Below are 14446 nucleotides of genomic sequence, written 5' to 3' on the forward strand. Positions count from 1 at the left end.
GCATGATTCCTATAAACATCCAACATATCTACATGAACAATGATTAATAAATCTGATTAAGACAGTTTAAGATATCTGGCCAGCTTTGATATTTCTCATTTTCACCATGCTCCATGATTTTAAATGCATGGTTTAAGCTCTAAAAATGTGTAATAAGCCTATTTCTGCTCTGTGTAGAATCAAGCACAGCCACAGAGCACAATTAAGTAAGTTAGTAGTCTGTGCTGCTGTGCATGAAAATTTGAAGCAGCCATGTGCTGCTCACCTTCATTTTCTCCCACTTTTTAACAAGTTATTTGGTAGTACAGTGGCAATAGCCTGGCAGCAGTAGACATGATTATTATTGTTGTACAACACTTTAACAGTTGGTTACTACTAATCTGAGTCACTCTGTGATAATAGTCTACATTCTATATTCTAGATAGAATGATAATCAACTGGAACTTGGAAGCACAACTCCAACTAAAAGCATTAAGCAAAGCAGCTGCAATAGTATACAAGCACACAAAACAAACTTTAAGAAGCGTTATGTTGTAAGTCAGACTCAGTGACAGTGTGACTGGGCCTGGGGCAATGCATCCGGTGGTGGATAAGAATGATATTGGATAACAAACTTTGTCTTATCCACCACCGGATGGATGCATTGCCCCAGGCCCAGTCACACTGTCACTGAGTCTGACTCTGCCCCAAAACTTGGTTCTTCTTTCTGTGCATTGCTGAGCTCACTCAGCTGCCTGCCCAAGTGCCCATGCCCATTGCCCAGAGAGAGTGCAGTACACTGCACAACAACAAAAAAATGTTTGGGAAAACTAAAAACAAAAAAATTCCCAAATCCCAATAAATAAAATATCGATCATCACTAACCTGATATCCTGATTATGAAGCAGCTTAGCAGCTCAGCTGCAGAAGACACTGAAAGTCACCACCTGTACTCAGTGTCAGTGACAGTGTGACTGGGCCTGGGGCAATGCATCCGGTGGTGGATAAGAATGATATTGGATAACAAACTTTGTCTTAGCCACCACCGGATGGATGCATTGCCCCAGGCGCAGTCACAGTGTCACACTGTCACTAAGTCTGACTCTGCCCCTGAGTCTGACTCTGCCCCTGAGTCTGACTCTTCTTTCTGTGCAGTGTGCACTGCTGAGCTCACTCAGCTGCCTGCCCAAGTGCCCATGCCCATTGCCCAGAGAGAGTGCAGTGCACTGCACAAAAAAAAGTTTGCTACTAAAAACAAAGAAATTCCCATTCCCAAATCCCATAAAATAAAATATCGATCATCATCACTAACCTACCTGATTATGAAGCAGCTTAGCAGCTCAGCTGCAGAACTTAGAGACACTGAATTTAAAATTATTATTATTATTATTATTTTTTTTTTTATTTTTATTTTTTTAAATCTCTTTTATAACTTTTTCCAGTCCCTGGTGCTAATGGGGTATTAAAGTAATGTCAATGTTACCCAGCAAACCTATTTATTTTGGTGAGAGGGGTTAAAGAGACATGTTGTGATGCAGACAGAACATGTCATTTTAAAGGACTTTCAAATTTACTTCTAATATCTAATTTGCTTCATCCTATTTGTATCTTTTGTTGCAAAGCATACCTAGGTAGGCTCATGAGAAGTAATGCATTACTGGGAGCTACCTGCTGATTGGTGGCCGCACTTGAATGCCTCATTTTCATTGGTTCACCAGTAAAGCATAGTTCCCAGTAAAGCATTGATGTTCCTTCAACAAAGGAGACCAAGAGAATAATAAACATCCAAAGAAGAATGGAAAATGCGGTAAAGAAAAACTTCACATTTATTGTACAAAGTTTAAAATCCAAGGAAGATTCACACGGTATCCAGTATACAGTCTACGTGTTTCGGCCCTAGGCCGTATTCATAACTGCTAAATCACATTCTCAATCATCACCTTAAAAAGGGTGTCTAACACACTCTTTGGCTAAAAAGGGGATACACCCCCTAATATAAATTAACACATTAGATACCAATTGGTAAATAGATTATCCACTCCACTCTCACATCAAGCTGCTATGTTACACAATGCTAAACACAATATTCTACATGAATTGGATAATTGTATATCCCCACACTCTTAAGTACTGATGGTGTACAGCACTATATTTTATAGGCAATTTCATATATTCATACATATATGTTTGACATATATACAGAGACATGTATAAGCAAGTGGTAAACCTTACAGTAGAGATATAGAGGCCTATTTATCAAAGCATCAACTGAAAATACGCTTGAATTCTGCATCGTAATTGTCGCAATATTGATCTGCCGTAATTATCAAAGCGTCAAGATCGTCAAATGTTGAACCTTGTGACGTAACATACGATCCCGTGATCTCAATCTGACGCAGATCGATGCAAGTTGAAAACCTGTGGAATTCATGGGGAATTGTGATAATTCGCCTTCCTATTCAACACTATTTGAAGCTCTTACAAAGTTATCAAAAATTCAGCAGTTATGCTTGCGTCTTTTCCGACGCAGTGTACCTAGTTTTCAATCCACCACCCTTGAGGTCGCGGATGCCATAGAACTCAATGGGAGTCGGAAAACATTGAAATCTTATGTTCGATGCTGCAAGATAATGAAGCATATCACCTAATAAAAGTCAATTACAAACTATTAAATATGTATACCCTTCAAAAATCAAACAATATTATTGCTCCACATTTGGTTCCTTTTTATTTTTGTAAAAAATCTATGTGCACCATGTTTAAGCCATGTAATACAAGTCCCACTCTCCACTTTGCTCCATATTTGATACAACACTTTTCGCACCAATTATGACGCAAACTCCTAAATAATCCAAACACTAGTGAATTTTTCCACCACTTTTGATTGGAATATGCATAATCACATGATTTATGACATCAGCCAATCTGATTCAAATATACATTATAAACTATCACTAACGAATCAAATTGCTCGATACTTCTGTCATTGATCACTCATCAGAACTTGTAAGTGCTATTTGTTACATTGTGTATTATACTTTGAAAGTATGTATGAGGGAAATTAGTATTAAAGATAATGAAACACAAAAAAATCAATCCGAGGATTGAAACAATTGTACACCTGGGTAGCACTCTTCCCTCAATCATGGATGGCATAAATTGGATAGAGACTGAATATATGGGGAGAAGGAGTGCTTTACAAATTTTAAAATATAACCTTTATTGGGTAATTTAAAACAAAAATACAAACACAATCAACATATTTACAGTGTTAAAAACACAGGATTTGGTCGGATTGATTATAATCCAATATTCTATAATTACACAAAGTGGTTGTAATACCTTTCAAAGTGATTTAATTTGTATTAGGTCTGTAGTATCTATGAGAATCTATTTTAATCTGACCCTCTAGGTATTTACGTTATGTATATAGAGCTTGTACCACTGTGGTAGTAAATAAGTTGTTCCTTTTCTTAAGCTTCTAAGTTAGAATTGGCATAGTTTTACTAAGTGTTTAAGGTAAACACAAAGTTGCACAGTTTAGAGCTGATCTAGGATTGCATATAGCAATATCTGATTTGTGTTCTATCTTGTTACTTGTATTACACTTATGTAATGTAGTTTTTGCAAATCCTTTATCACTGCTTATTCAGAGGATTAAATGCTATATTTGGTATGAAGTAGGCAATACTGCCAGTCTATAACCACAATTGAGTGACCACCTAAATTCTATTACTGTTTCAACTGCTGTCTAGATATACTGACAGCTTTGTTTCATATATTACCAAAATGTTTGCTGCACTCTCTGGCAGTTTGAAAAAAAAAATATATATATATATCTGATGGTTTCTTAAGATCTCATTTAATTCTAAGATCGTTTGTGCTTTATAGTAAATCTTTGTTAGGATCTCATAAAATGTTTAGTTAGATCTTATGTAATATATAGTTGTTTTCTATGCTTGAAAATATATATTTTGGCTGCTTAATCTATCAATAGATGGTTTTAAAAAGGGTAGTTAGAACTCAGCTTGATCTCAGTTTTTATTATTTTATTTGAAAAGGAGTGTTACACCTTCCTTGCAATGTACTGGTTATAGTGATAATATGTTTTTGCAAGATTCTTTATAAGTTACTTTATAATTGTGTCGTTGTGATAGAGAGATGTTTTGTAGCTAATTGCTCTGACACGATTATAACAAAAGCACTGCTTGTATCACTCTTGTATTGTATAGCTGTGTTGATTTGCTTTACTCGTCGATTTTAATACTAAATGGATTCACTGAGAGAGATATTATAGATGTGTATTACTATAAAGTAAATCCGGTATTGCTATCACTTTTTAGTATTTTTTCATTACTGGGGTTACTGTGATTTTTTGATTAGCTATAATAAATATTTCAAAGCGTGTTTTAGTAGAGAATAAATACAGTATTCTTGTAAATATTATTACCAACACTTAAAGTTAGACTAAATATTTGACATGTTTAGTCCACACATTATGATTGATGCGGTTAAGCGAATTTGCTCTGATATTTCTACAGACTTAATACTTATCGGTAGCGTCTATCTGATTTACTTCTACAGATAGTTACTGTTATTTTCTATATTATTTAAATGCAGCTTGCAGTTTAGCGTTTTTTTAAATCACGGTTTGTTGGGTATTAAGGGTATTGTATTGTAGTCCCCTAGTCCCATGTTAATAACCTTGTAACTACGCCTTGCTGCAAGTTTCAGTTGAAAGTAATAACAAGTAAGCAAATTAGACCCGATTCTAGGATTTGTAACTTAGCTATAACTACAACCACTTAAGTTTTTGAAGAAATTAAAGACCAAGTATCCTGCTAGTTAAAAAATGTTAGGAGGCATTCACAACAAACACACAAGTCCCTAACATGTTTCGCCACTAACGTGGCTTTTTCAAAGGGTGGAATTCATGGGGAATTGTGATAATTCGCCTTCCTATTCAACACTATTTGAAGCTCTTACAAAGTTATCAAAAATTCAGCAGTTATGCTTGCGTCTTTTCCGACGCAGCGTACCTAGTTTTCAATACACCACCCTTGAGGTCGCGGATGCCATAGAACTCAATGGGAGTCGGAAAACATTGAAATCTTATGTTCGATGCTGCAAGATAATGAAGCATATCACCTAATAAAAGTCAATTACAAACTATTAAATATGTATACCCTTCAAAAATCAAACAATATTATTGCTCCACATTTGGTTCCTTTTTATTTTTGTAAAAAATCTATGTGCACCATGTTTAAGCCATGTAATACAGGTCCCACTCTCCACTTTGCTCCATATTTGATGCAACACTTTTCGCACCAATTATGACGCAAACTCCTAAATAATCCAAACACTAGTGAATTTTTCCACCACTTTTGATTGGAATATGCATAATCACATGATTTATGACATCAGCCAATCTGATTCAAATATACATTATAAACTATCACTAACGAATCAAATTGCTCGATACTTCTGTCATTGATCACTCATCAGAACTTGTAAGTGCTATTTGTTACATTGTGTATTAAACTTTGAAAGTATGTATGAGGGAAATTAGTATTAAAGATAAACATTGGTGCTGACATTAGGACACACAGTGTAATATTTTAGACAAGGATTTTAAAATCGAATTGATGTTTGTTTCAATAAAATCTTAAGTTGATAGCTCAGAGGGATAACCCACCTTACTTTAAACTGTCATGATTCAGATACAGCAGAAATTAAATTCACCTCTTAACTGTCATGATATGTTCAGTGTATTTCTTCCTTCTCTTGAATTTATTTTTCAGTAAGAAATGTCATCTTATATGTTAGGCCATTTTATAACACCTGTGAAGGGGTGGTTTTTAAAAATAAATTGCAATCAGGAGGGATTAGACAGGTGCAGAGAGAAACCTGGCCCAACACTTAAAGGGACAGGAAACCACAAAATATTATTTCAAGATTTGGATAGAACATACAATTTTAAACAACTTTCCAATTTACTTCTATAATCAAATTTGCTCCATTCTCTTGTTATCCTTTGCTGAAGAAACAGCATTGCACTACTGGCAGCTAGCTGAACACATCTATTTAGCCAATCACAAGAGACAAATGTGTGCAGGCACAAATTAGCAGCTAGCTCCCACTAGTGCAACTTCAATTTTTACTTTCCTATCCCTTTAAAATAGCCATAGATTTCAAATAAATACATATGATACTCTGATTACATGTTATATTCAAAATTATTCCTGCTCATAATAATAATACATTTACAATATATACATATAGTGGTATAAATAAACACAGAGATATGACAGACAACATTGTTTAGAACAAAAAAAGGAACTTCAGGACATGTAAATATGTTTGCAAAAGATTTCTGACATAACACACACACACATATATATATATATATATATATATGTGTGTGTGTATATACTGTACATACTAAAATATGTATGTCCAATCTTAAAAAGAATTCTAATAATTCACTCTCCACTTTGCACCAAATATGTCGCTTCTTGCTATATTCGCAATTAGTCCTGCTCAGAAAAAGAATACATTTACACTATATACAATAATGTGCTAAAGAGAAATGTGCTTGTTTGTGGACAGTATTGAAATGGTATAAATAAAGTTGTGAAAAGCCTGAGTAGCCGCGACATCGATGACTGTTAGTTAACTCCAGTCCGATGCTCTTCGCACCGTACTTGACGCAAGTGTTTTTGACGGCTTTTTTGATAAATAAGGAGATCATATTCAGATCCGTGGCCGCGATGTTTGGCAAGCGTATTGACGCCCATGAACGCAACATAGTTGATGCTTTGATAAATAGGCCTTATAATCTGCAAATAATAAAGATAATGATAATATATATGCAAGAAGCAAAGGGCATATGTACATATAGCTCAGAACACCAAAAGATAACAAAGCAGTACAATATAATATAATTTTATACATGCATGCGTGAGATGGAGTAATTGGTCAAATACAATATACATAAGCTATATTTTCAATAGTGTATGTGAAGGGCTTATAGCTTATTCTCACAAGTCTCATATTTTCCTATTTCATGAATGTACTACATTGTTACACAAACAAAGGTACCAGTTCTTGTGTATATTAAATACTACTCGAACGGCCGGGCGGAGAGCTCGGGCTCCGGGCATGACCCCGCAGTCTCCTCGGGCCTCCGCTGGGCGGAAATGAGGCCAAGATGTCGGTATGTGGTCTGAAGGCTGAGCTGCGGCTCCTTGAGTCTATTTTTGGGAAGGAACACGACTACAGAGGAAGTCACATCTGAAGAGGAAGAGGAGGAAGAGATGGGAGAGGATATCGAAGACTTGGATCATTATGACATGAAAGAGGAAGAGCCAGTAGATGGCAAGAAATCAAAGGATGAAGGCATTGAGAAAGAAAATAGCTATTTAGAGAAGATAAGAAAAAATCAAAGGCAGGATCACCTTAATGGTGCTGTTTCTGGATCAGTTCAAGCATCTGATCATCTTATGAAAGAGCTCAGGGATATATACAGGTCTCAGAGTTACAAAACAGGAATTTACTCTGTGGAACTTGTAAATGATAAACTTCTTAGGGTTGATCCAGACAGTCCACTACACAGTGACCTTCTTGTTTTAAAGAAAAAGAAGGCATAGAGTGTATTTTATTGAACTTCTCATTTAAGGATAACTTTCCATTTGATCCTCCATTTGTAAGGGTGGTATCTCCAGTACTTTCAGGAGGGTATGTGCTGGGAGGAGGTGCTCTCTGCATGGAGCTCCTTACTAAACAGGGTTGGAGCAGTGCCTACTCTATAGAGTCTGTTATCATGCAAATCAACGCAACCCTGGTAAAAGGGAAAGCATGTGTGCAATTTGGAGCCAACAAGAATCAGTATAATCTTGCAAGGGCACAGCAATCCTACAATCACTAGTACAGATCCATGAGAAGAATGGTTGGTACACTCCTCCAAAAGAAGATGGATAAATTGGAAGGCTTTTTGGACCAAGATGCCACATTTTTTTCCAATTCTTTCCAGAGCAAATAAGATTGCCCTTCTGGTCCTCTGTACAGCATACATTAGCAACTAGATAATAGGATTATCAGACCTAATTATCAGTTTTGTATATTAGACCACATCTGCTTCTCTTGATATGAGATACAGCTGCCTTTACTGATAGGGGAAAAAGGCCACTCCAAATATTTTAACTTCCTATTTAAATTGGGCGATATAGCTTAATTCCATCCATTCCACTTTTATTAGACTATTGTAAATTGCTTTCACATTTATTTGTTTTGTTTTTTTGTATTTTTCTTTTGTAGGATTTGGTCTGCAAAAAAATTTGCATAGTATGGTTTCATTTAAAGCTCAACATCATTAAGAATGCAGTTTTAAAATTGTTCAACATAGATGACTTTAGCTCTCAAATAGTAAAACCAATAAATACAAAATCAAAATTGTAGAATTTCCAAATTTAACGAGGGATGAGTATAGCTTACAAAGCCATTAATTTCACTGTATCAGAACGTGTAAGCTATTTTAGGTTATCTAAGTAATTTTTTTGTTTTAATAAGGTAAGTTGATGGCAGCCATTGGCTTACATTTATAATGGAATTTCCCCTTCCATTAAAGATAAATATTTTTGGGAATTTTTTTCCAGGATTTATGGAAGTTTTTGGGGTTGCCCATTCTGTTTACTGATAGTACTTGTGTGTCTGTGTGTTCCTGCTTATCCCTTAACTCTTACTAATGGGAATGGGCGTATAAGATTAGAGGAATACACACAAATGCCATGGTGACAAACATTGTTTGGAAATATGCTTATTTAAGGCTTGATTTTAGAAAGTGTCAGCCATTTTGTCTGAATCTATAATCTGTCTTTTTTTTTTGAGGATTCCTTCTTAGACAGGGCAGAAAAAGAGCACATAGTTTCCATGTTCACATAGACCATCTTTCACCCTCCCTCTCCTAGCTAAGTTGTACTTTTTGACTATTTCTCCAAGAGGGCATCACTGATGCTTTAATTTAATACTAGAATTTTTTTCCGCCTAGTGTTGCATTTTATTAACGGGTTGTTGCAATTGTTCTTTGATCTAATGCAAAGGATTTGGAATATAATCAAAATATCAAGTAAAACAGTTTTCATTTATTACAAACCAAGTTGACGTGAAAAACAGATTTCTTGGTGAATTAGACTGCTGCAGGTTCATGAGCACATTTAATCACCGTAATACTGTGCTCACATAATTTTCTGACACTTTCAGGCTTATTAGTTTTAACACCTTGCCAGATCACTTGTCTGTATTTAGCTAAAGCTTGAATATTGCAATGTAAAAATTAAAATAAGCTTGGAGATAAAGCTAGTTAATCGCTGTGATGTGTTTAATGGGGTAAAATTTCCTGGTTAAGTGTGTGGTCTGTAAATAATAAAATAAAAAATAAAAATAAAAAATAAAGAATAAATAGATATTGGCATTCCCTCCTAAAAGGGGTGCATGACAAAATTGTTAAACACCTTTAATAGGTTTCCTCTGATCAGTTAAATAAGGCTAGCCTATTGAGAAAATCAAGGTTACGTTTCTCTGTGTTTTACTGTGTATGCCAATGATATTCATACATTGCAAGGCTGGGCACTTTTTAAATACTGTGGCCCTCTTTTTGTAACTTATAAGATTATTTTATACAAAGATTTAGCCCATTTTACATAACGCTGCCCCCTCCTGTCTTTTTTTGTTTTTGTTCCTTTTTGGCATGCTGATCAGATTAACTTATAACTGTTCTTCTATACTTTTTCCAACATGAAATTCTGTTCTGCCCTGTTAATATCTGAAGTTTGGCTTTAGGTTACATTTTTGGAAAGAACAATTTAAAGACTTGCAGCACCATGTTAGAGCCTTTGTCATCACAAAACTATTTTGTTGGCTTGTTCATACAGGGAGTGCAGAATTATTAGGCAAGTTGTATTTTTGAGGATTAATTTTATTATTGAACAACAACCATGTTCTCAATGAACCCAAAAATACTCATTCATATCAAAGCTGAATAGTTTTGGAAGTAGTTTTTAGTTTGTTTTTAGTTATAGCTATTTTAGGGGGATATCTGTGTGTGCAGGTGACTATTACTGTGCATAATTATTAGGCAACTTAACAAAAAACAAATATAAACCCATTTCAATTATTTATTTTTACCAGTGAAACCAATATAACATCTTAACATTCACAAATATACATTTCTGACATTCAAAAACAAAACAAAAACAAATCAGTGACCAATATAGCCACCTTTCTTTGCAAGGACACTCAAAAGACTGCCATCCATGGATTCTGTCAGTGTTTTGATCTGTTCACCATCAACATTGCATGCAGCAGCAACCACAGCCTCCCAGACACTGTTCAGAGAGGTGTACTGTTTTCCCTCCTTGTAAATCTCACATTTGATGATGGACCACAGGTTCTCAATGGGGTTCAGATCAGGTGAACAAGGAGGCCATGTCATTAGATTTTCTTCTTTTATACCCTTTCTTGCCAGCCACGCTGTGGAGTACTTGGACGCGTGTGATGGAGCATTGTCCTGCATGAAAATCATGTTTTTCTTGAAGGATGCAGACTTCTTCCTGTACCACTGCTTGAAGAAGCTGTCTTCCAGAAACTGGCAGTAGGACTGGGAGTTGAGCTTGACTCCATCCTCAACCCGAAAAGGCCCCACAAGCTCATCTTTGATGATACCAGCCCAAACCAGTACTCCACCTCCACCTTGCTGGCGTCTGAGTCGGACTGGAGCTCTCTGCCCTTTACCAATCCAGCCATGGGCCCATCCATCTGGCCCATCAAGACTCACTCTCATTTCATCAGTCCATAAAACCTTAGAAAAATCAGTCTTGAGATATTTCTTGGCCCAGTCTTGATGTTTCAGCTTGTGTGTCTTGTTCAGTGGTGGTCGTCTTTCAGCCTTTCTTACCTTGGCCATGTCTCTGAGTATTGCACACCGTGTGCTTTTGGGCACTCCAGTGATGTTGCAGCTCTGAAATATGGCCAAACTGGTGGCAAGTGGCATCTTGGCAGCTGCACGCTTGACTTTTCTCAGTTCATGGGCAGTTATTTTGCGCCTTGGTTTTTCCACACGCTTCTTGCGACCCTGTTGACTATTTTGAATGAAACGCTTGATTGTTCGATGATCACGCTTCGGAAGCTTTGCAATTTTAAGAGTGCTGCATCCCTCTGCAAGATATCTCACTATTTTTTACTTTTCTGAGCCTGTCAAGTCCTTCTTTTGACCCATTTTGCCAAAGGAAAGGAAGTTGTCTAATAATTATGCACACCTGATATAGGGTGTTGATGTCATTAGACCACACCCCTTCTCATTACAGAGATGCACATCACCTAATATGCTTAATTGGTAGTAGGCTTTCGAGCCTATACAGCTTGGAGTAAGACAACATGCATAAAGAGGATGATGTGGTCAAAATACTAATTTGCCTAATAATTCTGCACTCCCTGTATGTGTTCATGATCCTTTAAGGACTTTGATTCAGAGAGGCCTTAATGGATAGGCAGCAACATTTTCATTACCTTTTGTAGATGAGCTGAAAACTATCTGTTGACTTCTGTTGGGATAAAAGATTGCTGAAATGGCATGCTTTTTGTTTTGGATTTTTTTCATTGCAAAACTATTTGGCAATGTACAGTAATCTGTAAACTTGCATCAAGTTTATGATTAAAGAACCATTTTAAGAAAAAAAAAAAAAATACTACTCGAACCTAAACAAAGACAGGGGAAGTATAGTATGAGACCACTATACCCCCTTAAATAAAACACACATTAGATCATTGCGTATACGCTAATGCATTGACATACATGATATTCATAAATGAAAAGAAAAAGTGAGTTTGTGTATATTCAATCAACCAAGTGCTGCAAACTCTCCAGTCACACACCAGGTCACCACAGGGCACAAGGTGAAGGGTATTTTCACTCCCAATAGTTAATAAGATCATATTCAGCATTAAGACCCTGTGGTATCCTGGCACACAGCTTAAAGATCCACAGCATTTCTCTCTTTTCCAAGAGTCTTTGTCTATAACCCCCTCTTTTAGGATATGTGACTTGTGACTCTTTTAGGATATGTGTCAATGGCTTGCCATCTAAAGCTAGTAGGGTCTTTGTTATACTTCTGTACAAAATGTTGTACCAGGGGAGAGGATGACTTTCCAACATTAATCATGGACAGATGTTCCCTGATACGTGATCTTATGTCACGTGTAGTGAGTCCTACATATTGGACCTTACAAACCTCACAGGTGATAAGGTAGATGACAAAGGTGGACGTACAGTTTAGGCACTAGTTAATGTCATAGGTTTTGTTAGTGACTGTTGATGTAAAGGAGTCTGATATAACAATGTAATCGCATGCTTTACACCTTGTATTCCCACATCTGTATATTCCTCTACTAGTCAACCAAGAACTAGCGACTCTATTAGGATTTTTTAGTACAGTGGGGGAAAGATAATTGCTTAAGGATTTATTCCTCCTTTAGGAGCATCTAACCCCTTTTTCTGTGCAGCCCACTAACTTATCATCAGCAACAAGGAGTTTAAAGTGTTTCTTAAAGGGCCAGTAAACCTAGAAAATAATGTTATATAATTCTGCACATAGTGCAGAATTATATAACATTATATTAGTGCTAGCTTTATATAACAATATTGCCGGTGATTTTTTTTTTTTTTTTCAAAAAAAACTTTATTAAAAGTAACGAGAAATGACACTGACAGAGAGGCAATAAAATCACAGAAGAATCAGCAGGCAATACATTCCATTAAGTCGCAATACAGATGGCAAAACTGACAAACAATTATAGCACATAAGCTAACAAGTATACATCAATTGTCTGGTGTCAGTGATATCTTCTGCAACATAAGGAGGAAGTAAAGTAATATATACCAAAATCTGCAATGTACATCTCAAAACCAAGGTAATAATAATTAACTCAGGTGCTTTTGTGCGCACCTGTAATGCTTAACTCTGACATGCGACAATCCTTTCACTGCATGTCAGTTGAGATTGTAGAGAAAGGAAGAAAGAAGAAAGAAGGGGGAAAGGGGGGTGGGGGAGAAGGGGGAAAGGGGGGTGGGAAAAGATGTTCACTGCGCCCGGGGGGGGGGTGTTTCCCCTTAACATGTAGTTTTTATCTGGTCGAAGGCTTCCAGATTTCCTTCATGTACTCATGTAGTTCTATTTTGTCATCCCTCATGTACCTGTATCTCTCCAGTGTCAGGTATCTGTCAACTCTACTTTCCCAGTCTAAGTATTGGGGTGTTCGGGACATTTTCCAGTATTTGGGGATGAGGGTTTTAGCACTATTGAGCATTATATACAAGAGGTGCTTTTTAGGTTTTTCTACTAGCTTAGGCAGGCCGTGGAATAGCAAGAGGCTTGAGTTTCTGTTTATTGTGACATTTAGTTTGGAGTCCACCGTATCTAATATAGATCTCCAAAAGGGTTGGATAAGATCGCATGTCCACCAGATGTGGAGTAGTGTGCCAGGCTCACCACAACCTCTCCAACATTTGCCATCCGATTTCTTATAGAATTTTCTGATTCTAACGGGTGTGAGGTACCAACGAGACAGGAATTTATAATTAGATTCAAGGATTCCGGTGGAGACAGATGCTTTATTGTGGTTATAAAATATTTTATCGCAATCTGTATCCGTCAACTCCTTGCCCATCTCGTCGTTCCATTTTCTAACAAACGAAGGCATGTCATCCTCCCCACGGGAAGACAGTAGATTATACATGGATGAGATTAAGTGTCTTGGGGTGGATGGGAGTAGGCACAGCGTCTCCAACCGTGTAAGTTGTCTTGTTATGTAATCTATTCTTTTATGAGAGCTTAAGTAGTGTTGGAATTGTCTATAGAGGTACCAAGTGATTGGTAGTCCCGACTGTTGCAACTCCTCTAGGGATTTTAGTTTCCCATCTAAGAGTAGTCTGTGAAACATCGTTTGATCTAATCGTGCCCTATTTATATTCATGTGGTGTGCGATCGAGAATGGGATGTCGGGGTTGTTTGTAAATGGGGTTAGTGGCGAAGGTATGGAGGAGATATGCGGGTGTTCGATAATTGTTTTATCCCATTGTGAAAAGAATTCACCAAGGAATGGGTAGTGGGTGACTGTACTCGGTCTGTTTTTGATAGAGATCCAGCTCAATGTTCCCGTGTTTCGTGCTCCTAAGATCGTGCGTCCAATCTGGACCCACTTTTTTTCTGTTGAGTTAGTACACCATTCTACTTGTGTTTGAAGGTTGATTGCCTTTTTGTATAAAAGAAGGTTTGGTATGCCCAAGCCACCTTTTTCCTTGGCCAAGTACAGGGTGTGTCTAGGGATGCGGGGTCCCCTGCCGCCCCAAATATACTCCTCTAGCTGTCCCTGCAATTTTCGTAGGAAGTGGATTGGGAATGGGATCGGTAGTGTC

The 14446-nt window shown here is 36.9% G+C and overlaps 1 protein-coding gene across 1 annotated transcript; it reads left to right on the top strand.

Annotated features, from left to right (window-relative positions):
• The first annotated feature begins 878 nt into the window (after nt 1–878).
• On the top strand, nt 879–8218 carry LOC128661607 (ubiquitin-conjugating enzyme E2 Q2-like). Its single transcript, XM_053715841.1, is given in 4 exon segments — nt 879–937; nt 7247–7605; nt 7608–7898; nt 7901–8218. Coding segments are annotated over 4 exon segments (768 nt in total). The 3' UTR covers nt 7960–8218.
• Nucleotides 8219–14446: the final 6228 nt, after the last annotated feature.

This window comes from Bombina bombina, chromosome 5, assembly GCF_027579735.1.
Source record: "Bombina bombina isolate aBomBom1 chromosome 5, aBomBom1.pri, whole genome shotgun sequence".
Taxonomy (NCBI): Eukaryota; Metazoa; Chordata; class Amphibia; order Anura; family Bombinatoridae; genus Bombina; species Bombina bombina.